The sequence below is a fragment of the Trachurus trachurus genome, assembly GCF_905171665.1.
Source record: "Trachurus trachurus genome assembly, chromosome: 1".
NCBI classification, from domain to species: Eukaryota; Metazoa; Chordata; class Actinopteri; order Carangiformes; family Carangidae; genus Trachurus; species Trachurus trachurus.
In genome coordinates this window covers 30,123,728-30,150,756 of record NC_139891.1, presented here as the reverse complement: position 1 = coordinate 30,150,756, position 27,029 = coordinate 30,123,728, and the positions used below count along the sequence as shown (strand labels likewise).

The 27,029-nt window shown below is 41.9% G+C and overlaps 2 protein-coding genes across 3 annotated transcripts in view; both read right to left on the bottom strand.

Moving 5' to 3' along the window:
* Positions 1 to 10: 10 nt before the first annotated feature.
* The window catches only part of LOC310992456 (extracellular serine/threonine protein kinase FAM20C-like), a 36,191-nt gene continuing 9,172 nt past the window's right edge, over positions 11 to 27,029 (bottom strand). For both annotated transcript variants that reach the window (XM_083980513.1, XM_083980514.1), the window contains exons 9-11: positions 1,361 to 1,442; positions 1,186 to 1,245; positions 11 to 859 (exon numbers count right to left, since the gene is read on the bottom strand). In XM_083980513.1, coding sequence (XP_083836639.1) covers positions 589 to 859; positions 1,186 to 1,245; positions 1,361 to 1,442 — 413 coding nt within the window. In that variant the 3' untranslated portion in view covers positions 11 to 588. The remainder of the gene's footprint in view (positions 860 to 1,185; positions 1,246 to 1,360; positions 1,443 to 27,029) is intronic.
* On the bottom strand, positions 1,739 to 26,265 carry dnhd1 (dynein heavy chain domain 1). The gene is made up of 43 exons (XM_083980575.1): positions 25,396 to 26,265; positions 24,845 to 25,042; positions 24,533 to 24,736; positions 24,344 to 24,432; positions 24,041 to 24,219; positions 23,592 to 23,846; positions 23,174 to 23,317; positions 22,626 to 22,737; positions 22,217 to 22,449; positions 21,870 to 22,113; positions 21,574 to 21,731; positions 20,711 to 20,836; positions 20,316 to 20,592; positions 20,075 to 20,202; positions 19,633 to 19,831; positions 19,458 to 19,549; positions 19,098 to 19,326; positions 18,861 to 18,986; positions 18,638 to 18,735; positions 15,397 to 18,526; positions 15,187 to 15,286; positions 14,864 to 15,023; positions 14,472 to 14,754; positions 12,869 to 14,378; positions 12,618 to 12,708; positions 12,206 to 12,314; positions 11,900 to 12,086; positions 11,459 to 11,561; positions 10,921 to 11,049; positions 10,603 to 10,794; positions 10,019 to 10,438; positions 9,009 to 9,432; positions 8,810 to 8,902; positions 8,491 to 8,667; positions 7,790 to 7,968; positions 5,750 to 6,736; positions 5,473 to 5,647; positions 5,297 to 5,371; positions 4,801 to 5,017; positions 4,623 to 4,714; positions 4,389 to 4,538; positions 2,869 to 3,485; positions 1,739 to 2,343 (listed from the first exon to the last, which is right to left on the bottom strand). The coding sequence occupies exons 1-43, from the start codon at positions 25,749 to 25,751 to the stop codon at positions 1,915 to 1,917; spliced, it is 13,476 nt and encodes a 4,491-aa protein (XP_083836701.1). The 5' UTR covers positions 25,752 to 26,265; the 3' UTR covers positions 1,739 to 1,914.

Here is a 27,029-nt window from a genome sequence, read left to right as displayed (position 1 = left end):
TTTAATACAATCAGTGTAAATAACAGTTTATTTAAACAGTCAGAGGGCCACAGTGCGAAAGATATCAATGTGGGGATAATAAGTAGGAGACAAATTATGACAATACCAGCTTTTACTAATCTGAATATTTTCCATAGTGCTGTCATTGTCATTGACTATATAAAGTATTTAGTTACAAAATATGAATTTTACTTAAAAACGTACGTTTTACATGATGATAACCCTAACCCTGAATAACATAAGATTGATTGTAACGGGTCCATTGTCATTAACGACATACCTAAGGACAGGCATATTTGATATCATATCATATAATCTGATCAAACCTCTAATTTTTCCTCCATAAAACCAATAAAATGTTATATACTTCAAAGTGATGTGATATGTGAATATGGATTCTCAGTTAATTTCACTGCATCACAGAAACTAATAAATTTATACCATAGAACTCAAATTTTCGTCTTGGTGCTTGAAACATTTTTAAAAAGATCCTCCTCATATTCAGTCCTTGTGACTTTAACTGTGACATTCATGAAGCTGCTGAGCTAATCTTGTATAAATATCATGTGAGGGATCTGTGAGGCTGCTCTAACCAGCAGGTGTGGCCATGTCTTTCAAGTGGGCAGTGTCATCAAAGATGACCTCATCACCTCCTTCCTTCCTCTGATGCTTCTGGCAGCGACTCACGGTCTCCAGCACGGTTCTCAAACGGCGGTCCAGAGCGGCGAGGTGGGGCTCCAACAGCAGCGGAGCCGTGGGGTGAAGGGGATCGTGGGAGAGCGAGGCCCGCATGACGTCACTGAGACGATACTGAGGCAGAGACAGGAGACGCAGGCGGAGCCAGGTGGAGTGACGGATTCTGGAGAAGGATGGAGGAGGACGATGGAGAGGGAAGAGGAAAGTCAATGGTCAATATAGGTACAGTAGTACATGATGGGAACTAACTCTTCTATAATTAATAATAATAATGTTATTTCTTTACAACAGCTTTTATGATACTGTATTTGATAGTTTTATAAATGCCATTGTTTTATGTTTTGATCAACAGCTGCACAAATCTGGATTAAGCTACAAGGAATCCTGTTTATTCTAGATGAATATAACTGGACATAAGGAGTGTTTCTGTGGAGTGCATGGAGACACAGAGATGTTTATAGCAGCAGTTCATCACATCCTCGTCTGTACCTGCAGCACTGTTCCAGAGGAGCCAAGATCGACGGCTCATCTTTGGAGTGACGCCCAAATCTGCAGAACAGAGAACAGACCCAGAGTCAGCGCTGCAGCGATCAAACCGAGCATTACACACACACACACAAAAAAAAGTATGTTAAGATTACATAACAGTGAACTCATAACTTACGCTCTCCCGTTGTCGAGGTGCAGCAGAAAAGTGTTGTTGCCAAACTTCTCAAAAGTCTCGTAGTGGTGCCTGTCCATGTTTCCTATGGGAAGAAGAGGAAATACTGAGTTACTATTATCAACTCAAAATGTTCTTACATACAAATTTAAAATAACACATCAAAGTGACAAAATTGACTTTTGTTGTATAATTAAAGCATTTATACTTATCTTCTTAAATCAGCAATTACAGTAATGCAATAGAATTGATGCCACATCGCTAATGCTGATACACTGCACGCTCCAAGTTGGAGGAAGTTGGCTGTTTGTGTGGGTATTTTGTGTATTTGTGGGCTCAAAAACATACATGATTATGATGATAAGAAACTGCCAAAATGAAACTGTGCAACGGTTTTAATGAAAAACCAAATTAAAAGCATCATAAAACCCCATATGTAAACAGACATTATACAGTAACTGCAAATTTGTGTAAACCATATGAACCCTTAGTAGTTAAATATACAGTTTATACAAGAGTCACTACATCAGTGCATGTGAACATCAGTAGCTGCATCATCAGAGCAGACTCACAAGCCTGACCCCTCTCAAACTACACAACACTGGATTAATCCTGGTACGAAGGGGAACCTTAGTGACAACGTTCACATCCCCCGGCCCCCCGTCTCCTGCCTCCCGCTCTGTATCTAGATGAAGTGGGCAGTGGTAGACTGGAAAGTCGGAGGCCGTCGACTCAGACTCATCTGAGACCTGAACGTTACTGGTGTCCATTAAATATGAACTTGGACAGGGGAAGGGATCTCGAGTGGAGTTTGTGCTCCTGACTTTAGCCTCGACACAAACGAGGGGCAGTGAGCACGGCTCCACGGAGGCTGTGTCCTGCAGAGCTCCCAGCTGCGTATCCCATGATGCTCCTCTCAGCTCCAGGCCACACAAATACACAGCGTCCAGAGGGAGGGAGGCCGGGTATGTGCTGGTGCTCAGAACCTGGAAGGACAAGACAACTTTAAGTTTTTATCCTGCAGCGCCTCTAGATGGTTAAAACAATAGATTAACTCCACAAATCTAAATGATGAATGAATAATAAAAGAATGCATAAATATAAATCAATTAAAGAAATATATATATATATATATATAAGGAAATGGTGTTTATGAAATATAGAAGGGAATAGGTTGTTTAAATACTACCTGATGGTCATGGTTATATTGTTTTGTTTGTTGTTTTTTGTTTTCTGTTGGTGTTTCTTTTTCATTTTAACCTTGTTTGTTATGTGCAGGACAAATACATTTTAGTTTTTCTATGTGTATGTAGGCGTAGGACTTTCTCCTACTCCTTTTTTGTAATTAGGAATTATGTTGTCTGTGAGCTTGTCTGTTAATTTATTTGTCTGTTCATGTAACCTTTGTTAAATCACATTTTTTATTTCTATTTTTATATAAGCTCAAAATAAACTGTGAAATGAAATGAAAAAAAAAAGAAAATGCCTTTAACTATGACTTTATGATTTACCTGAAAATGCAAGTTTATATCACTGATATATTTGCGATTTACACGAGCAGCCTCTCTCATCACTGCTATGAGAAATCCTCTGGCATTCCTGAAAGCAGCCAGCCGGTATGCACCAGGTGGGTCTGAAGTGCTGCGGTGCCACAGATAAGTACTGAGCAGCTCTGCCCTCTTCTCCAGGCCAGACAAGTCCGTCAGCTCGAGGAGGGAAGCAGAGGTCGGCGTGCCGTATCGAACTGGCTGTTGAAGCTGTGAGAGGAGCGAGGACACCGAATCGATGAGCTCATCCCACTCGGCCTGGATGAAGTCACACAGCGAACTGTGAGAAGCAGCTTCTTCGTTTGTGACTCTGCTGCCCTCAGTCCTGTCTGTGAGGTAACTCTTCAGAGCCTGCAGTCTGTCTCTGGCGTGGCTGTGGGCCGGCTGGTGCAGCTCCGCGTGGAGACTCCTTACTGCTCCCAGAGGATTCTGGGAAGCCTGCAGTAGGACACTCAGATTGTGACTGTTAATCTTGAGCATCTCAGCTGCCACATCTACACTGAAGCCCAGCACAACAGGGTCGTTCTTGTCCGGTGAGTCCTGAAGACTCTGCTCCAAAATCTGCAGTAGCCCTGACACATCTGAAAAAAAAGCATTGAGAAGAGCCACAATCAATACATACAGTATGAGCAGAAACAAACAGTATCTTGTACTACATTCTTCTTCTTGTTTGTAATGTTGAGTTTGACATTTAACCTCATGTACTTCTTACACTAACTTTTACAGACTTGCTTTTTTCCTATGATCTTTTTTATCTCACAGTTTTACTCAGATGCTCTTTGTTTTACTTTACACTTTCTTCGGTTTTAACTCTTTTATCCCATCTTTTCATATCTTATTGTATCTCATTTTATTTGTTTTTATCATGTATATCCCCCTTTTATTTATTTTTAACTGCATCCTGCGCTCTAATTTGAATCCTCATGGTCTCAATATGTTGCTGGGTTCTTGTGTTGCCTGTGTTGCTGTATCACTTGGGCGGTCCACCTCTTATGGTTTTATGGCATTTGTGACTTGTCTCTTCTATATTGTTTTGTGAAGCACTTTGTAAACTTGTGTTTTTAAAGGTCCTAAATAAATAAAGTTATTATTATTATTATGTTACTTGCTCTACATCAGGGGTGATAGAAGTGGCATAATATTGTTGAAATTGTACATATTTTTATCAATAAATTTCAGGTTGTTCATAATATATTCCGTAAAAGGATAGTTCATTAACTGTTAATATCTTAATAATGTACTAAAACAAAGGGAACATTTTTAATTTATAGGTTATCATGCTATTATTTCACTGGTCTGGCCCACTTGAGATCAAATTACACTGTTTGTGGCCCCTGAACTAAAATGAGTTTGACACCCCTGCTCGTCAGTTAATTGTTTAAAGTAGAAGAATAAAGAAAACATCTGTGCATCATCCATATCCTCCAGTTCACGCGGCTGAACACCATCCAAAATACACTACTATCAGAGAGTTGCCTGGTTACCGAATTGGCCGGGGTTGCTGATGATATCTGAGAGGATGTGAGGTCCGCTGCCCCACAGAGGGGACGCTCTGCTGAGACAGGTGTTGGCAACACTTTCCACCACCTCCAGATCTGCAGAGTCCAGCACATGGCCACCGTACACCAGACTGACTGTTAATGAGAAGTACAACAAGTTAAACACACAGCATACATTAAACTGTAGAGAGACAGTGTTGTCTGTTGATGCTGCCTCACCTGCTATATGCTGCAACGCTCTGGCCTGGTCATGGCAGCGGCTGCCAATGTGATGATGTGCATCTACCAGAGTCTGGAGATCCTCCTGACTCCTGTCAAAAAGCAAGAATCCACATGTACAAGCATGAACTTGCTGTATATTCACTACAGTGTATAGTATGTGGACTGATGTGCTCACCAGTTGTAGATCCTCCCCTGGCCCAGGTATCTGTGTGTCTGTCTCTGCAGTAAGACAGAGTGGAAGACGGCACAGCGGAGGAGGAGCTCCATGTTGTCTGCTGTCACTGACTGACACTGTGTGACCGACGCCACTTGTTGGAAAGAGCAGCTCAGTGCCTCCTTCAGATCCAAGGGAGAATCACAGACCAGAGGCAGAGCACACACCCGCACTACCGCTGTTAAATAATAGATAAGATAAGATAATAATCATTGGTGTTATCTGACCAAAACAGAACAAACAGGACTTACTGTTTTTATTTCATTTTTAAAAGAATAACTGCATTAAATCACAAATAGGCAGTATTAATATGGAAACACAAACATGATTTATACTCCAAACTGATGCCTTGGTTATATTTTGTTTGTGGAAGAAAAAGAAAAAGAACAACTATGATGTGTGACCTTAAAAGAAAAACATGGACAGAGCAGTCAGGCCCATAGAATAGATTACCTACCTGGTATGTGGCAAAACGCATGTTCTTGAGTTATAAACCACAGTCGGAAGCAGGCGTGGGTCGGACGTCGCTCCTCTGCAACAGGCAGACAGATACATAAAGAGAAACACTGAGTGGTAACATGTGAATGATTATGAATCTTAAACATGTAATAGTATTGTTGATGGCTCACTGACCTTTAAAAGAGGAGATCAACTGACTGAGATGAGCGACTACGTTATCATCCCATTGGTCCAGCAGGTGACAGTTGTTAAAAACCAGCCAGTGTCCATCGTTAACTGCCTTGTCCAGTGCTGAGAGGATGAGCGTCGTATCACACTGAGCCCCAAAGGAAATTACTTTCACCTGAACCTAAAACATGCACATTAGAAAAGACATCAAACACTTGCACTGATGTGTGACGGATATCAACTTAAAATGAAATAAAAATGTGTGTGTGAGTGTGTGTGTTACCTTCTTTGTTCCTGCCAGTTTGTTAATCAAGCAAAGAGGCTGAATACTTGTCCAGGTGTCTTCTCTGGGACTGGGCGACGTGAGAATGACGGGTCCTTGGTGTTTGAGGAGGTACGGTGACAGGGACTTTGGGTTCCCGGTGTGAGGAGCCTCGGACGACCCGGTCAGCTCAGGGAGACAGAGGCAGCAGGCGGCCATCATATCGGCCAGTCCCTCCAGGCAGTCGGGCAGCGCGGTTCTCCAGAGGAGGGCGCGCTGCAGCAGGGACAGATGGGAGTGAGTGATGGGAGCGAGCCCGACCACGGTGGGGGAGGGGAAACACAGGTACTCCTGCCACAGGACGGGAGAGGAGGACAGGGAGGAAACGAGCCCTCTAAAGTTCGGGACATTGTCCAAGCAGAGGAGGTCTGGGTGGATATGAGGCGGGATCCAGCTGGGCAGAGAGGAAGCGGACTGTTTATCTTTACAGACGGGATGATCGACGTCTTTAAGGCCGCGGAGGAAAGCCGCCCTCTCGCCCTCGGAGCACTGCTGGCCGTGCTGCAGCAGAGCCAGCAGCAGCTTCAGGACGGCAACGTGGCTCCTGAAAAGATGAGGCCTGTAATGGGCCAGCAGCTGGGTCGCCATCTTGTGTGTAATCTCTGGTACCGTGCCCTCTGGCGCTCTCCCGCTGGGATACGACACTAACGGCCCGCCCGTCACCGTGAAGGCCTCTTGCATGACCGCGATGAAGTCAGGCAGGGAGAAGTAGTAGGCGGGGGAGAGACGGGACACCTCCCGCAGCGCCTGGTAGAGGGCAGCAGCCAGCTTTGCCAGCTCTCTGGGGACGGCCACCAGAGCCTCGTGGTGCTGCAGCACATCGCTCCGCTGCTGGATCTCAGCCTGCAGCGTCCCCATCGCCTCCTGACAAACGGCCATGTGGGCTCGGAAGTCACGGTCCTGCAGCAGAGAGGACTGAGACCGCAGGATGTAGTCCATCAGAGGATCCTGAAAAAGACAAGTTGTGTACAGGTAACTGATGAACAGCAGCTAGAAACAACAGAAGAAAATTACATCATCATCACTGAAGATATTGCATAACATAAATGACCCGTATATAACTTAATTTAATTTAAAGGTACAATGATCCAACTCACAGTGGCAGCTTGATTAAAAAATACATTAATCACTCTCACAAGCCCGGTCTATGAACAGTCCACAGTCTCATACTAGAGTCCATTAGGGCTTTCTAATGCTTCTTATGTTAAATATTCAAATTATACTCAAATTTTTAAAGTGTTTTTTTTTTTAGCTCATTATATCCACCTATACCTTCCTATTATTACATCCTGAGTCCACTAAAGGGCATTCCAACCAAATCTGTTATGTAACATTTGCAACACACTTAAGTTTTACCAACTCAATATAATACTGCAAGAAGGGAAATCAAAATATTATAAGTAGAGGTGCAACGCATCACAGTTGGTCCGTGATCGGCACATAAGTGGTCTGCGGATCAATCGATAAAAAGAAAAACAGAATGTGTGCTTGTAGTGTGGGAACATGTAGGTGCACCGCCCCAGACGATTAAACGGGCAATTAAAAAAACTCATAAATGCTCATAAATTTGAAGCTGCAGCTCTACATCGCGCACAAAAATAACAAAATTGTTTGTTTTATCAACATGTTTACTACCCTGAACGTGAAGTTAATTTGTGTCGTTGTGGAAGGCACACATTCGGACGTCAGTTTTCACCTTTGAATGTTCTCATTTGTAAAATAATTTGTATTCTGTTTGAATAGCGAAGTTCGATCTGACAGCCCTAGAGTCCACATGGTGTGCTCATGAACTACAGCCTGGGTAAAGTAAATATTATGGACATATGAAGTCAGAAGACAGCTCACTGGCTCATTATACACACTACTGTACATTAGTCTGTGTAGTCTGTAAAATGATTAACTGCTGATCACTGCAGCCTGACACTCAGGAGCCAGATCAGTGGGCACACAGCACACAGTGTTTGCTTGATATGATGGGACAGTAAATGATGGTCTGGTCACCTCTTGCGTGACCAGCTTCTCCTGCAGCAGCTGCTTGTCATTCTGGAGCCGTCGGTGTTGAATCAGCAGCTTTCTACACTCAGACTGCAGCAGCTGTGTCAGCGTCAGCTCCTGGATCTCTTCGGAGCTCAGGGAGAGGTCGACCACCTGCACCTGAGCCAAGATGGATGGATGGATCTCTGAGGAAGAGGAAGAGTACACACTCACTACTGTTATAAATATCCAGGGTTCATTTGACATTATTAATGTAGTGTAAACAGTGTGGAGCAGTGTGTCGTCTTTATCCTCTGTGAAAAGTTATCTTAACTCCTGTATAATTACTGTACTAAGATGAATGAATAATGAGTTAGAAGAACCAACAAATAACAAACACAAGCACATTTTCTGAAAGACTATTTGTTGTTATTTAACCAACATGTTTTGGTGTTGTGTAGAATAAAGTAGAAGTAGAATAAATCTAAATCTCAGAGAGAGCCAGGTACCTTTAACACAGAATATTCCAAATAAATCTACGCAGTAGTACTGTTCAAAAATGTACGAAAATACAAACCCTTGGTGAAAAACAACTGAAAAACCTCTCTACAGCCAAATCTTTTATTAATTCTCCTTGGACAAACACTTCACATCTTTAGCAGAAAAATAAAGTTGAATAACTTTACAGATTCTGCCTTAGTTTATATTGATCTGCAAATCATTCTTACCATTGCTAAGCATTTGGACAGGCAGATGAGTGCAGAGGAAGAGGCAGAATTCAGGGTGGGTCTGCTGAACTTGCTGTTTTAACCCTGGTAGTCTGCATCCAGCACGGGGGGCCAGCCTGGCCAGAAACTGAGGATTGGGTCTTGCACGCTCCACGTGAGTTACCAGAACTTTCAAACCTGCAAAACAAAGTTGGACTGAGTTATGGCCGGGTAAGAAAACAGACACTAAATTTGAAATTGCACCAAATTAACTACATCATTATGTTCTAGGATATTATATTTAATCAGTTTAATTTGGGGTAAAAACCTCCTGGTGCACCTTTCTCAGCAGCCTGGTCCAACTTATCCAGCAGCTCTGGATCATCAGCACGAACCACCATCTCACACTTCATCTCAAGATCGTCTTTCTCCCCTGGAGACAAAAACACACACACACATACTAGTCTGAATCCTGTTCTTTACTGAGCCTCAAATACAGATGGATGGAAAACAACTGACTTGTTAATACAAGGACCTACATGTGTTGAGCCAGCTCTGAGAGTTTACATCTCGATGTTGCTGGATGTCTGCCAGCAGAGGCCAGCGCTGACCCAAGAAGCTTCTGTAGCCCCACAGCAGCAGCTGGATCAGCAGTCTGGCAGATACAGTGTCCTGAAGCTGCCATGGATTCAAACCTAAAGCCCGACCCATAGGCAGCTGCAGCCTCTCAGACACAGGGATGGGAAAACCCAGAGCAGGGGAAGGAGCTGCAGGGTCAGACTGTGTGAACAGGGAGGTTCTCGGGTCCACTGGGTTCCTGTTGATGCTTCCTGTCTGACAGAGCTGTCTCCACTTGCTCAGTAGTTCTGGACGGACATCCGGAGCAAATGGGCCCAAGTAAGTGATGATTGCAGCCATGATGAGAGCATCTCCTGGTAAGTTTTGGTTATTTAACTCTGCCTCCTGAAGGGAAAAAATATCTAATTACCTTTAATTGTTGGTGCAAGCTGATTTTAGAACGGTGGAGCAGAGCCGCGAGCTGCTCAGAGCTACGCTACGGAGGCTAATGGGATTTCTTGGCTTCCCTCATCAAACTCATCAAATACACAATCCAACAACTCCAAAACACTCCGGTGGACAAGTTGTGACCTTCACATTCACCACGCTATGAGATAATAACAGAACGTTACGAGACAGAGTTGTTTTCGAGGCTGCTTGCCGAAATACTGCCCCTGACGGGAACGTGCATCAGCGGTTTTGCATGAATTTACCTCTAAAACAACTCTGTCTCGTAACGTTACGTTATTATCTCATAGCTTGGTGATTGTGCAGGTCACAACTTGTCCACAAGAGCGTTTTGGAGTTGTTGGATTGTGTATTTGATGAATTAAAGGTAACCAACCTACTCCTAAAACTATAGGGATTATGGCAATGGGCCAATTCGCCAAAATGTTGAACTATCCCTTTAAAATGTATATACAATATACAGATAGATAAACAACACAAATGTAAGTGGCATGTTATGACAGTATATTGTAGATTGTGTCACCTGAGCAGCAGCCCTCCAGTTTCTGACATGTGTCTCTAACTGCCCAGCAGTTGTAGCAGCTTCTCTTTCCATGTCCGCAGCTTCGTGCAGTTCCAGGAGTTGATCTTCTAGGTCCCACCTCACTATCTGAAGCTCACGCTTAGCATCCTCTAGGCGATTGTACGTGTCCTTCTTCTCCTGCTCGGCCGGGTGCAATTTACTCCGAATCTTTTCAGCCTGGGCTTCCAGCTGCTTCTTGAGCAACAGCTGGCTTTGCACGCAGCAGAATTCATACACAGCCTGGACCCATCGACACAGGGACTCACAGGCTTTGCTCACCTCTCGCACGGACTCTGGCACAAACTGGGGACTGTGAACGATCTTGGCGAGTCGATGCAGCTGTTCATTAGTCAGGCTGTACCGGTCAAAAAACTCCAGCTCCTGTTGAATATATAGCAGCAGAAATATTAGCCATTTATTGAACGATTTCATCTGACACACAAGTTGGAATGATGATGTAACTTGCATTATGTTTAAAGCATCATCAGTTTCATCAAGGAAGTTTGCTCCAAAATAAAATAAATTAAATCAAAATGTGAACCCACCTGGTAAAAGTTGGATTGCCCAAGAAGCTGTTTGGCGCTCTCCCAGCCTGGTGGATGATTGAACAGCAAACAGACAGCGTCCATGATCTTCACTACTCCCTCAGGTGGATCTCTGTAGTGGCGCACCTCCTCCAGGTCAGACGCACTTAGACACTTGACAATTTTGAGGCTTGAGAGGAACACAGGTCTCACCTGGAAAAATAACGATTTTACTGTACGGTAGATTGATGTACTGTAGGAAGAAGAAAACTAAGATAGATTTATTGCATTTTTTCTGACTTAGTATACAGATGTCACTGAAACAGGAGCTCTGGTTACCTGTTTCTGAGCATTGTTGATCTGCCTTTGCAGGTTGTACAACTTGTTCTCCTCTATGACACATTTCTCTTGAGCCTCTTCAAGCAGGCGTTCCTGATCATCTAGAGCTCTGATGAGCTCTTTCTCATGCTGCAGGACAAAGAGGAAAAGGCACAAAGCATTAATGAAGATATCTAAGCTTGCACTGAATGTTATGAATGCAATATTAATTGAAATGCATTTTCAGGTTTGCTTCGGTGTAATTCCTTCCTTAACAACGTGAATCAAGTAAGAAAATAAATAAATAAATGTTACTGTTACGAGTTGGTCCGGTTTGAAATGAATTAACAACAATCCCTGTTGTCCAATATGTCCTTCACCACACAAAAAGCCTCTAAAATGCACTGAACACACTGCTAACAAGTGTTTAAATCATTTGGACTGCAATGACAAACGACCTTGTTGCAGTATAGAAATTGCAGCAGTCAATACCGCTGCAACCTTATACATATCATATTGATCCCACTTGAGCTGCATATGCTGAACTGCTCAACAATACCTGCTGTGTCTCAGCCACCTTCTCCTCCATTCTTTTCAAGTGCTGTTTGTACTGCTCAGCCGTGCTGTCCAAGACATCTAAATGTGACAGAACAGAGGCAACTCTGGAAAAACAAAAGTTATTGTAGAATAAGAAAACCACTTCTGTTTTAGTGTGAGGAAAAAACATTCACACTTACAGTACAGTTTGTCGCAATTGAACTTTATAAAGGTTACTATTATGACTGTTACTTGCATTGCAACTGTGTTGGACTGTGTGACAGTTTATAGTGCGTCTGGTATTTTCAGTTGTTATTCATACAGTAGGTACACTGTGGGGTGATTTTATCACAGCAGTATCAGCACAGATGTCCTGATACACACAGCAGCATATTAAATACTGGAGATATATGGAGAAAATGAGGGGGAAATTCTGCCGACTACAGAGTGTAAAACTAATTACCTGTTGGCCTGGCCTTGCAGTTGTTTGTGCAGGTGGTTGGAGAGGTAATTAAAGTGGGCCATGAATTCCATATAAGTCTGAGGGCTGAAAGGTTGAACTCTGAGAAGGACAGACGCATATTGACAAGCACACCGATGTATTCCTGCCATAGCTTTCCACAGGCTGGGCTCTGAGCCTTCTCTCTTCGCTGAATTAAAGAAAGAGAAAATATATGTATCTTACATACATTCCTGAAATAACACAGCAAGTACAAAGTGGTAAGAAAAATGAATTACGCATAGACAAACTTGTTGTGGTATGACTCACCTTTGTAGGGTTTGAAATATTGAGCTGCAACTTCTGTTAAAGACTGGCTGGACCACAGTTGGTACACCTCAACGCAGCAGCACAGGTTCAGGGCCTTGGTCAATTGTCCCTGAATCATATAAGGTAAGATATCATCCATTTAGGTTTTGTTAGTATGTGTATACTCAACAAGGATTACACATTCAAAAATATGAGTCAGCTATGGTTCGACTCTTTGAAAGGTCAACTTTTGTTGCTTTTAGTGGTTATCATAACTGATTTCTCTACCTCATTGCTTACTGGCTTATTTGAAAAATATATTTTTGATCACCCAATCTCACCCTGATTTAAAAACATATCTCAACCCCAGGTGCACATGCGGTTTCAAACACAAAAACTTCTGTGAAATGCATAATTCAAAGAAAACACTTACATTCCCGGCATTGGTTCCATCCTTGGTTTCTGAGGAGATTAACGGCATCAGAAGGACCACATGGACATGTCTGTGCACTTGACTTAAGTACCTTTGTTAAAAGAAACAGAATGAAAGGAAAGAACGTACACACATCATTTTTTTGAAATATTAACTCTAGGTGGTCAAACATTTTTTTGTATAATCCCATTCTGGTAAATGTTTTTACATCACAAAAATCATGAAAACATTAAAATCTTATTTCCTCTTACTTATCAAACATCCAACTGTCCATAAGGTATCTTCTTGAGTTTTTCACATCTGTCACTCTGGAAACCAGGTCCTTCAGCTCCTCCTCTGTGTAGAGTGCTGGGTAGGTCCTGTGTGCCATCGCCACCAGTAGTTCTTCTCTAACAGATGGGTGGATATCTTCATGGACCAGTATGATAACATTACCTCCATCCACTCTAGTTTGATTTCCAGCCTCCTTTAGGATTTCGTGCAACTTATTCTCATTACCAGAATGTACCTCCATCAACTGGTAGCCTGTGAGATAGGCAGCTAAACGCACATTGGTTCGACGACCTGTGCCTCTGTCTGAGCTCATCAGTACTCCATGACCTCCAGGTATGAGCAATGCTCTCAGGATATGTAACAGCTGACTCACTCTCTGTCTGTGCACAATGCACCTGGATGTATTGTTGTAGTTATTATCGATTTCCAGTTGTTCATCAGCTTCTTCTCTGTCTATGAGAGCTGACAGATTCTGGAGTAGTCCATCAAGGTCTTGAGCCTCGTAAGATGAGCTACACTTGAAATTATGTTGCTGATCTATTGAATTTAAGGTCACAGAAAGCTCAGGACCATATGTAATACTTGGAATGATGTCCTCCAAACGCTGACGAATCTGGAGCTGCAGAGGGTGGGATTTCAGGTTCTCTTCTTCTAAACAATTGTTTTCATTTTGAGGTGCAGGTTTAGTCAATGTACAGTCTGATTGGTCAGCTGGGTCCAGTTCTTGTGGCAGACCTGGTGCATCTGGACCCATTTTCTTATAGGCGGTTCCTATGTTTGTAGGTGCTGTATAAACAGCACCGGTAGTGACAGTGGGTGGGGTCGGGCACGGTTCATCAACTGATCTAATTCCATAGTGTGATGCTGAAACCTTGGCTATGAGTGACACAACAGTTTTCATTTCATCTTCGGAGCCTAACCTATCACCAAATGTACGCATGCACTCATGCATCCAGAGACTCACGATATTAAGGACTGATGCTGCAGGCCCTGACAGAACTGGTAGTGCACTGTCCTGTTTTTGCATTGTGCCTGTGTTTGGGATATTAGGTTGCCACAGGTACATCCCCTGAAAAACCCTTTGCAGGTCAAGATGAGAGAACATGAAATGAGGCCTCTGTACAGTAGGTCTGAATTGCTCACATAGAGCATGATAAAGATTTTTAGTTGCAGTGATGATGCAGCATGCCATATGCTCACTGCTTTGCACCATTTCTTTGAGCCACACTTGTAGCCTCTGGGAATGAATAGACAATATGACGTCTATAGATGAGCTGGGGAGTACAATGATGGAGAACAGGCGAGAGAGTCGTGAAGATATAACATTGAGTCGGTGATCACCCGATCCAGAGACACAACAAGTAGCCATGTAGCTGATTGGTCCAGAAGTCACTGACTTGAAGTGGTGGTTGTCAAATGTTAGAATTTCCCCCTTTGAAATACTCTGTCGTAGCAATTCTAAAGCAGTCGATGTTTTTCCAAAGGCATCTATCGACAAGGATAACATAAAAATTAATTTTCTAAAACTTCACTAAATGTTTTCAAATTCAATCACATCAAGAGGGAAATTTTCTTACTCACCACACGGGGCTTCGTGCAAATCATCCACAAAGAGAAGCAGTCTCTGCTGTTTGCTCACAGAACCCACATCATCTTTACAGTACTTCTGGCAGCTGATGTTATTCAGTATAGTTCGCAGGTCTCTGGAGCTCAGGAGTGGACTGGCAGGAAGGTTAATGTGTGGCTTCTCAAAACTCAGCAAACTTTGACACAGGCTGGTTTTTCCAGAACCGGACTCTCCTGCAAGCAAAACTGGCTGGTTCGCCTCCAGCATGAGGTTCAGGAGATAGGTGTAGTTCCTATGCTGTGGACACATATTAAAAATGGTCATGAGTTAAAATGCATAAACCTTGTCATTACCATATTCCTGCATTTTTCTTTTTTCTTTGTTTTTTGGAGTGTTGAAGACAAACCTTGGGAATGATGGAATTTGTCAACAGTGTGTTACTGGGGCACATGTTACTGTCGAAGCTAAAGAAGTGTTCAAACACACTCTCCTCATCAGGTACAACAATTTTGTACCGACAGGTAAACAGCACTTGGCGGACGAGCAAGTCAAACTGTGGCCAATGGCTGAAGTAAAAAAGACATATGACATATGAAAACATTGGTTATTCATTCTTGATTGAGGCTTTTTGTAATAAATTATTATACATTTCCACAGTATTAATATACACAGCTTGAGTATTAAAAGATAGTATGTGACTACATAAAGGTTAAATAAAAATTCTCCTACCAGGGATGTAGATGTCCACCGAATCCCCAAACGTAAGCAACCAGAAAAAGGTTTCTGGTGGGCAGCTCTCGTTTACTCTGGGCATCCATGCTCTGTGTGTCTGTTCCATTTAGAGGTATATTTGGTTGGAGAGTAAGTTATAGTTTTAATAAAAATTAACAGCACTATGCCACTACCACAATCTTACAAATTAATTAATAATGATCATACCCATTTTGTCTGTCTGTGGTATTTCCTCAGGTTGTTCTACTTCCTTCCCAAAATGTTGTAGAAGTGCTCGTAGGATACGAGCAAATGACATGATTTCTTGAAGTCCATACATGAGGGAGTCATAAGATTCCCCTTCACTATGGATTGCAGAGGTTAAAGCATTTTGTTTAAGCAGACTAAGAGTGCCGGGGAAAAGATCTACAGCTAGACGATTCCACAGTTTTGAGATCCCTGGATCCACTCTGTGTTCACAGTAGAGAGCGCCCATTTCATTCTTCCACGCAGCCTTCCACAGATCAGTTCCTGTAAAATGAACGAGGCTACAGTGGGTTACTGCAGAGGGGCTTGCATCACTTAGGTCTGTGATCTCCATGAGTAGTTTTTGGTATGATTGGGATGGCACAAGTGCTTCACCCGATGTCAGGGGGAGACACGGGTCCTCAGGATCGCACAGTGTTGTTAAATAATCTAACCAGCCAGGCTGCCCCACAGGCTCCCCATCCATCACCAGCCATTTCACTGTTGGCCTCCGATTACTTTTACTCTCACAGTTGCATGGTTTCGGACTTGTATGTTCCCATCGTTCAGAAACTCTTAGCACGTTTGGCACAGGTCCATCTTGCCATCCTCTCTTTTCACAGAAGCAGCCAAATACCTCATCATGGGACATGGTATTAGGGAATAAAACCACAGTGTTAACTGGGTTCCAGTTTGAGGCAGAGATCTGCAGTTCTGTTTGTGTGAGATCTCCTTCAGTGTCATTTTCAAACACATTTTCCACCGCCTTGGCAGCCAGACAATTGAGTGCTCCAGCGAGAGCAGAGAAACAGGTTGTCTTTCCACTACCTGGGGGGCCGATAAGCAGGACTGCCTGAGAGGATTTTATAGTCTGGTAAAGTGTAAGAGCACTTTCAATTATTTCTGTGGAGGAGTGAATCCGCTTCCTTTGTAATTCTTCTGTCACTGCATCTTTAAGTTGGTTAGTTTCTTCATCTTTAATATATTGTTGAAATAGAGGAAACTGGCATACTATAGGGAACGCATCCTGAAAAACAATGCAGAACTGTGAGGCTCTCTTGTGGTCATATAGAAGAGGTAATATGACTTTAACAATTGCTTTGACAATAGCTGCTTCTTCCATTAAACTCTGTACAACAGCTAAATGAGAACTGGACAACCTGGACTCTTCAGATTCTTTTCTATCCACCTCGACCGATCTGGTAGGAACACTCTGAGAGGGTGTAGGATCTCTTTTATCTGCAGCTGACCTTTTATCCTCATCTGAAATTTGTTGTTGCCTTACACTTTGTTTCAAGTGTATTTCAGAGACAGAGATTATCTTTTTCAAGACAACAAGATAGCAACTCTGGTCATCGGTGATATAATCAGGCAGACAGGAGGAATCCTTGGCCAGGTTGATGAGAGACACCAGACGCACACTTAACGACATGGCGTCTGAGAAACCAATGGAAGTCAGCATTACTTCTGCAATGATCCTGTAATCTGGATGGGTTAACGTGACCGTTCTGGTTGCTAATCGTAGGCTCTCTGGAACTTTGGATGTATTACTCTCTGATGAGATGAGGACACATCCATAGTTGAGGTTAGCCGAAATGCTCTTCCCTGCAAATGTCATTTGGCACTCTGGATCAACAATATCCGAGCAGCCTTTGTCATTTGGCTCATCATTCATTCTTTGATGAATATTCACTGTTAAGTCACAGAAGGACTGGTGAATGTCGACAAGATGCTGTCCCAGTGACGACAGGACCCCTTGTGTTAGTAAGTCCACAGAGTCCAACAGAAGCCATGCTCCTGTCTGGAGGGCACCAAACAGCATCTGCTGAAGAACACCAAGTCTCATGCTTGGACAACACTGCAGAATGACAACCTGCCGTCCTAGAGCTTTTCCTAACTGAACCCCAGTCGTTGTCTTTCCAGACATGCAAGGTCCACTTACAAACCCACATCTGAAGCTTGCTAGAGCAAAAAGTATCCCTAGTACTGCCCGATCCGTGGAAGGGGTGTGCACCATCAAATCTTCTGGACCATAATACTCATAGCCATATTGGAAGCTATGGCCCAAAACATCCACATAACATGTTGGATCATCATTGACTTTCAGACTCTGATCTAAACATATATGATACTTCATCAAACTTTGCCACTCAAAAGACGACTCTAGCTTGCATTGTACCTCCATGAGACGAGTTAGCTGCTGTGTATGATTCATTGTCAGCTGCACTAAAGCACGCAGACACAATATCATGTACTTAGAAATTAGGGATTCGCTTTTAGCCCCTGTGATTCCATCCCTTATGTAACAACCAAGGCTTTTCAGTTTCGCAGAGTTGTATGCCTTAATGTCGCTCAGCTTCACTGGGCTTGACTCTTGGAAAGTTTGTTGAACAAGACTGTACCATGCCGCCTCTTCAGCCATCAGCAGACACTGGAGGGGGTACTCAGACAGAAGATCCAGCACAGGTTGTATGTTTCTTCTCCTACAAACAATGTTGAGCAAGATATCCCCAACTTTCTTGCCAAAACATGCCAAATCTTGACTGGATGGTTGAAGCTGGTTACGTCCAACAGCACATCTTTTCAAGAGGTGCACCATGGTTGACTTTAACTGAGACTCAAAGACATTTAGCCAAACCAAGGCATTGAGATTTGGCTTCAGAGGGGAAAGGAAGGTAATGTGCTCCTGGAGGTGGGCAAAAACCCCGAGAACCTTCATCTTTCGGTGGCTTACAGATGTAGCCCCATGGCTCTTCACATTACATGGTATTTCACTATCCACTTTGAGCCAGTGTACCCCTTCGAAACATTTGCGTACAAGGGGTTGCAGATTAAAAGGTGTTGGCTGAAAGGAGAGTAGTCGTATCACTTCCCTGTCACTCAAGAACCAGAGTCTTGTAAACTGTTCGCGCAGGGCATTCAGTAGATCCACCATCTGGTTGGTAATGGTTTCCATTGTGGACACACCGTCAACAAGAATCTGACAAAGACTACTCCCACAAAATTTGTCATTTGTCTTGTTGGAGTTAACAAAGTTCCACACGCGAAGGTCAGCTGTTATACTGTGCATTATTTCCTTAAATATCTCATCAACTGGTAGGAACTGCTCCAGCTATGAAAAACAAAAATAAAACACTCTTAGTCTGTCACACAGAACTTTAGAAAAGCTCTGAAAGCATTGCATAATTAGTTATGTTTGACTTGTGATGACTCAGAGACATACCAGATCCACTCTTTGAACATTAAAGAATGTTTCATTAAACATCTTTGTCAGGAAGGTCCACATTTGCTGGAATCTTTTAAATAGATCAAGCAGCTTCTCTACCAATATTCAGAGAGAAAGCAAAAAAAAAAAGTATTTCATTATAACAGCCAGCTCAAATAATTTTTGCAAATGGAGGCAGGTACTAAATATCTTTCATAATTTTTCTGAACGTCTTATTTACCAAGCTCTTGCAGTGATTGCACCCAGTCCTCCATCTGCCCCCTGAACTCGAAACTATACGGTGACTTTAACATTGCAGACAGAGCCATCAAATCATTCTCTATCTCCGCAAAGAGTATTTCCAGACCTGGATGAGAGAAAAACAACTTGTGAGCATAATATTGTGTGTACACATTTTCCCTTGGTAACTAAACAAAAGCAGTAATCCAATGAGCAGGTTAACAATAACTAGTCTCACCAATGATGATAAATCCTGAATCATTAGAGGAGCATTGACTGGTAGTTTGGAGATTTGAAATGGCGCCCTCTGTTGGCTTCCCTGTCTCTGTTAATCCATCCTGTAGCTCATGATGCTGCCAAACTGGGGAAGCAAACTTATCCACCTGGAAGAATCTGGCTCTCCATCCCTGTTGAAGCTTTAGGAAGGTCTTCTCCATGTCACACTCTGCTTGTGCGTCACCGCATATCTGGCAAGGTAAAAGGTACCACAAGCAAGTTTAATGCTTGTTGAACCTGTTCTCATTCAACCACTTTTGTCACCTGATTCTAGTAGCACTGCCATAAAATGTCCAGTACATAACCTGTCTTCTACTCTTACCTTGGTTATTAGTCTGTCGTGCTCCTCAAGTTGTTGAGACATCAGTTGAGCCACAGTCACCTTTTTCTCTGGGATATATGATAGGCCCAACCCTGACAATAGGGGGTATTTTGATTATTTCAGATATGTGGTTCACAAAGTATGCATATGTTACAATCGAGCACAGTGGTCTGACCTTCAAAAATAGCTCCCCAGTGTTTACATCTGAGTGCAGGGCTTTGTAGCTTGGCCATGACTGTGAGCCGATGGCTTAGACCTTCCAGAGTTCTTAAAGACTGTTGCAGAACCAAATCTTGGGCAGGTATTAAACTTGTTAGAGAAAGCACTTGCTCCTTCCACTTGGCAGTTTTCTCTTGAGCTTGCGACATCACAAACTGACAGAAATTTTTAAAAACATGTGTTGATTAATTCACATGGACACAAACATAACATTCACTTGATAACTGAGAATGGTTTTCAAGCAGTGCATAGCACACATTTTTCACAAAATGAAAGAATGCCGTTATTTAAGGATGAAGCAAAGATATGTATGAATTAGCCCTCACCACTAATGAATGCATATAAATAATTACCTCCATGCCAAACATAATTTATCATCTTGTCATTCGACAGGTTACCTCAGTGAAAAGCAACTGTTCCCACTCTTCCATCCATGTTGTATATGCAGCTATCAGCTCCCACAACTCTTTACGGGCATTCATCTTCTCAATGTCCATTTTAAAAATGGTCAGGTCCAGAGTATGTTCTGATGGAAGGCAACAGAGCATAAAATACTAATAGGGTCAGGATGTTCTCAAGTTCTCAAGTAGCTAAGTAGCTTTCGATGCCTGGAAATGTATTTATATCCATAATGTATACCTTGTAGGTCTTGACTGTTCCTACTCAGTTGTTCGAGCTTTGCACTTAGACTGTGTACATGTGCACAAGTATTCTTCAGTTTGGAGACCATCTCTCTGGCATCCTGGCTTGGGTCAAAGAAAAGCCCAGCTGAGGCTTTAGCCAACAGATTTTTAAGGTCACAGATCATAAATGAGTTCATCGTGTCCAGCGCATTCGCTGCTGAAGGAAGACGCTGGCACACGTTACTGTCTGCTTCCTTCAACGAGGATATAAAGCAATCCCATGAGCACAGCATCTAAATATAGAAGACAAACAGAAGCACACTCAGTGCAGTGTAATAAAAAAAGCAATAGCTGAGAAGTTATCAAATTATGATTATTAATGACATAATTTGTATTCATATGCCTGAAGACCTTTTTCTCCAAAGTCAGCTCCTGCTCATTCATCTTTCTGTAGTTCATGCAAACAGTGTTCTGGAGGGAGTGAATGTACTCCAACTGTTTCTGCTTGTCTGCCAATGTTTTCACAAACTCTCTCACCTGCAGACAGAAGAAAAATTACAAGTTTCTCAATGCTTCAATAATTAATGTTTGACAAGAGATCTAAAATGTATGTCTCATCCCCTGTTGTGGAAGTTGAAAACTGTTTAACTTGATCGTCCTTGGTTATATAGTACATGTAGTAGCTGATTAATGGAGAAGCTATGTACAGATGGAGTACTTGATGAGTTTCCGCAGAACATTTAAATACATGGGAAACTTTTTAAAGCTCACAGGGTTTGGTAACAATATGTGGATGACAAATAGATAAAATACATAATGACAGTGTATTCTGCACATCCCAAAAGTTAACTGAAGTACTTACTTCCTGCCCATTACTAAAGTATACACACACAAAAGTGCTTCCTCAAATAAAAGTACTGAGGACCTTAATGCACTATGCATCACCTGATCATTCTTGGATAATGGAATCTAAATTCAGAACACATTTTGCTCTGACAAGAAAGGGCCTTTGGGATGAATAATTCAATTAAAGTGAAAGTGTGACCAGAAGAGATGTCTCAGTGGATCTGAATTTTCCATCAACCATCCTTGTTAAGGTAAAAGACAGAAAACTAGGGTACTCACTTTTTATGAGATCCCTTTCTAACCCTTATGGGATCTGGATATCTATTGCATGTCAAATAATCTCTATGTATAATATTCTATATCTCTCAGTATTAATGTTTTTATTATTTTTTTCACGCAAGAATGTAAAGTTTGAAGAGTGTTTATACCATAAGAGCATATTTTGAGAGATGCTGTAAGTCTGGCACATCTCTCTTCAATTCAGCTGTAGCCTTTTCCAACTCAGACATGAGGCTCTCTGAGAGCAGCGTGATCTGCTCAACCAGCTGCTCTAACACCTCCTCCTCAATGAACTTCAACTGTCGCCCTGAACAAACAAAAGCAAAGAGCATGAGAGTAATTATTATACAGAACAAGAATAGTTATAGTTAAGTTATTCTTAACCCATCAACTGACCATTCAGGTTATGTGGTATTTTACAAAACCATTCTGCAATGCACAGTACCTAGAGTTTCCTTTGTGTTGGTGGAGTGGATTGTGAACAGTTGGCTGGAGGTAGAGATTGTTGAGGGGACTGTGTTGATTCTTTCAGCCCAGAGGCGCATCTTCTTAATGAGCTCCTCATACTGCAGAGCCGGCTGACCTTTCATGGATTCCAAAGACGCATGACTCCACTGATTAATGGACAAATTAATGTCCACTAACCATTTGTAGCACTCGCACAGCTGCTGGATTTCCAGCTCAGCTTCCTGTCCAGAGAACAGTGGGAGATATGTGAGCTGGTGTGCAAAGTCTTTCACATAATTACTGATTCTGCACGGATTGATTTTTGGATTCGAACGTGAGTCTTACCTGCATGATCTTGACTTGCTCTCTCTCAGCTTGTTTTGAAAAGTCATTCATGGCTATTTGGCACTCCAGCTGTGTCTTGGAGAGAGGAGAGAAGCAGCCATGCACCACGCTGCCCTGCACCATTAGCAGGGTTCGCTTTGGCAGCAGCAGCCAGTCAGCTGACAGGTCTCTGAGCAACTGCCAGCAGCAAAACTTTCTGCAACCAGTCATCCCGCCACCGCTCTTATGCTTCCCTGATAATTAAAACATATGGACACTTGTTTATAAAAATACATGACATGTTTATTATTTATCTGATTTTGGAACAGTTTCTGTTATTTAACCACAGTGGTCCATACAGAAACTGAGACAGAGACAATGTTGGGCTGAGTTCAGGTTTCGTATTAATACTGCAGGTCTGTGGCCGTACCTGTAACAGTACGATGATTAATACAGCTGAGGTCAGAAGTTAAAGTCTGTGCAAAATCAGAGTTTATGACACTGTCGTTCATTTCCAGGAAGAATCCACAGGTGTCGCACATCTACCAGAGAAAAAACATTTCATGAGACTGACGGTAATTTCCTGATCATAATCAAGACGCTGTTTGAAATTACAACATTGTTCAAAAGCACAGATTTCATAAATATGAAATATTAAAAACACTGCAAGTGTGAATCCCTACCCAGAATCTAAAATTGTTGTTTACTGAAAATTATGTTCTTGATTCTGCAGAATACAGATTAGCCTGATAAATGAATACTTACAAATACAAACATATTTGTGTCCATTTCCATGTGTTGTTTTATTGTACTCCATAGATTTTATAAGTGCAAACTTTCTTTTCTGTTAATGGGGGCCAACTGTCAAGAATATGATGCACATTTCCAATAACTTTAAAACTACCCAGCACCCACAAGTGAAAAATATCATGTAATGTAGGTATAGCTATATGGAAACTGTCGGGATTTGTAAATTACCTGAATAATGGAGGAACCGACTGTCAGAAGTGCTTCACTCACAGCCTCTTGGAAAAGATGCACCGGTGGCTCCACAGTCAGCTGACTACCAGCACACAAACACAGCTCAGTGTGGAAGAGGCTGCACTGCTGAGATCTCTCTCTCTATCAAACAAAGCATTAACAATTAATTTAAATTAATAATTAGGGCTTAAGGCTTTATCTGAATATGTATATTCTATTCTAACACAGATGTTTAATTAACACAAGTAAAGTTTTGTATTTGTGTCTCTCCAGGTTTTTCACTCAACACTAGTTTCTGAAAATATTCAGAGTTAGAGTCAAAAGTGACAAGTCTATTAAGTTTTCAATCATCATTAACATGGTCTTGCAGAAAGGCACACTGCAACATAACACAGTTGACAAACGCTCTTGTCACCTTAAGCAAATTGCTGAGAAAAGAATCGACATCTTGTCTGATGATCGTAACGAGACTCTGCGCAATCATCTGATTGATGAGAGACGCAAAGTTTCCCAATCTCTGCAAGATGCTTTCACACCGAGCCGACTCTTTCTTCAGCTCCTGCTGGTGAGCCAGGTGGAGGTGAATGGGTTGGTGGCGCGTATTTGGCCTTTTGGCATATTCCATGTGCACCTGCAGCTCATCATATTCCTTATAGTTGCTCTCTTTCACCTGTGGACAAAACAATGTTAGAGATGATTCCAGAAACTATAAATGTTTTTTTCTGATGCTCTAAACTTTTGCTCATGAAAAAGACACAGTTTCAAGTTTCAGTATCAATTGTTCAATCCTGAATGTTATAGTCTTTACACGGATTTGTTTTTGGCATCATTTTGTATTATGTTAGAGAAAAGGAGATGATTTACAGCATTTAGGATGACAGCACGATACTGTGATAACTTCGCCAGAATCTCTTGACACTCCTGATTTTTGGTTATCAATACGTTTTTGAATTCCAGCAGTGTATAGTTATGAGAGTCTTCCTGGGGCAGTCGGTGCATCTCCTTCAAATCCTCAATTAGTCTGTAAAAGACACAGTAAACATCTATTGTGAGAGCTAAACATCAGTCCTACATTAAATCTCAAAGTTAGAGGGTCAGATGCTATGGCTAGAGCAATTTAGATATCCAGTAGTGTTGTAACTTGCCTGCTGAACAGCTGAAGAGCACCTCGAAACTGTGGCACAGCTATAAGCAGCATGTCCTCCAGATTCTTACACCTGCGCTGAAATAATATCTTGCGCACATTTCTATGCCACCTGGCACAAAAAGATGATAAAAAATAAACAAATAAACAAAGAGAAAACACAATTTAAAAGCAAGTGTGAAAGCCATAGAGCACGATTAACATGTACTTACCAGGTGAAAGCTTTCTGCAGTCTGAAGTCTCTAAAAAATTGGATTTTCTGCAAAGCTGTCCACAACACAGACTCTCTAAACCACTCTGCCAGACTGACAAGTCCATCATGACCCCCCTCTGTCACGTGCAGTACAGAATTACAGGAGAAGATGTAGTGCTCAGACCCAGCTTCGCTAGAGTGGATCACTTGTAGATCATAGGGTCTTAAAACAGAGGATATATTATTGCACTTTCACTCTTTAATTGTATGCATTTAATAAATGAAACTAAGAAGATTAACAGTAATGTTGCAGATATAATTAATCATATACCTGTAAGAGTCTCCTTCTACTTCTTTCAGGTAATAAAGCTCCAACTCTGGCAGGTGTCTTTTCAGGGCAAAGATCTGAACGACTTCTGTGCCAGTGAGAGGACTTTTTTTTGGTTTGGTTGCTTTCCCATCTTTTACAGTTGCTTTCGTTTTATCCTCACATATTGCAACTTTTTTTGACTCAACTTTCTCTGCAAGACTGAGACAGTAAAAACTGAGAGTAAACAACAGTAAAAAAAAAAAAAAGTTCACAAAAGCTTGGAAAGGAAATCTTGGCTGTGAAATCTGTCAGCTCTTTATGTCACTTTTGTGAGTGGAAAAAAAATAATTCTGTGACAGAGTTCCTATTATTTACAAGGGTAAAAAGAAAACTGGCAAATATATATTTGAATTGTGTCCAAAGGTGTACCAAGATGGAACAAGTTATACATACCATGATCAACATTACATAGTGTTACATGTTCATTTCTTTTTCCCTACTTAAGTAGTGTGGGGGGGAAAAATAGAAAAATAAATTGATGTCATAAACTCCCACAAACTGAATTATTGTACCTTTGAGCTGTCATCTCAGCAGCACTTCCCACAGAGATGTTGGTCCCCAATGCTGAGCCCATTAGTCGAGATCCTTCTGTCCATTTTGTGTCACCTATAGCTCTTCCAGGTGCTACTTGGGTTATAAGATGAGGAAGTTTCAGTGGCGGTGAGGGTCTGTCAGGAGGCGCATTTTGAAGGAGGGGGTTATGGGCAAAGGCTGCTGAGAGGAAAGGTGGCCTCGGGCATAAGGGTGGTAAGGTCACTTCAGGAGAGTGGGCCTTTTTCTTGACCTTTGATTCAGCCCTAGAAATGTCTTTACCACAGGCCTGAGGAGTTACACTGTGGGATCTTTTGTCCAAAGTGGCAACGAACATGCTGCCGATCTCTCTGTGTGGACACCATCAGTAGTTTACATATCACAGATATTTATGTTGCCAGTCTTCTACGTTAGGGCTTCGCTTTAATAATTCTGGAAGGAAAAAAACAAGTATGTTAATTTAACACAATTCACCAAGCATTCAGCAGCAAGTCACGACACAGGAATAAAAAAAAAAGATCCAGTTTTACAACATCAGATACAGATGAACATGAAACTAGCAAAGTCTCCATTTAAATCTTGATCCTAAAACTATTTACTAATATCACCCTGAACACAAAAACACATAAAGTGAATACGTAATTGAGAAAAGCTGTGTAGAAAACAGATTATTGTTTTCTCATTTACATGATATCTACGGTAAATAATACATTGACAAAAATGTATATGACAAAGAAAGTTATATCTGCTATTGAAATGCCTGATTTTCAGACTCTCTCCCAGGTTTACAAACTGAAAAATTCACCTAAATATAATATAGTGTAGTACTCGATGGCTCTGTCTAATGCAGACATAACATCAACTTTAAAGCCTATTTCTGTCTGAAATGCATTAAACTTAACGTGATTTATCCTCTGTTACAATAATACATCACCGTAAAACGAGCAATAGGTAAACCATGTTCGCGAGTTAGCTAGTTAGTTAATGTAACTTACACTAGATAGAAGTTAGCCTAACTCCGTAGTAAATAAATCAAACACGTTTCACTCGACGCAGTTAAACACTTGTTCTTTAAACTGCTGAAGTTTAGAAACCAGGAGAAGTAGACGACAACGCTTGTCGCGGTTATTGCGGTTGTTTATAACCAGTTAAATAACAAGTTTAAACCAGCTAACAAGAAAGACAGAAACAAAACTAACTTGTGTGACTTTTTCTTACCTGCCCCGTGAAGAAGTTGTCTGCGCAACCACGGCAACGGCTGGTTGTCACGGTCACGGCTGGTTGTCACGGTAACGACACAGAAACTTAAAGTGGTCCCGTTGGTGAAGGTCAAGTTATGTCGACGCTAAACTGCTCATAAACCTTTAACCCTACAGCGTTTTTAGATCTGATACAGCTTCTCGACAAAACACTAAACACATAACTACACAAGCTAACAAAAACAGTAGAAATCACTCCAGTGACCTTTTATACCCCTCTTATCAAATAATTTACCCCCACTGTTGAAACTGTTTAAAAATGGGCAAAAAAAGGGGGGGGGGGGGGGGGGGGGGGGGGCAAGTTCAGAAACAGTAGTTTCTGGTTTTTAACTTAAAGCAGAAGTAAGTGATATATT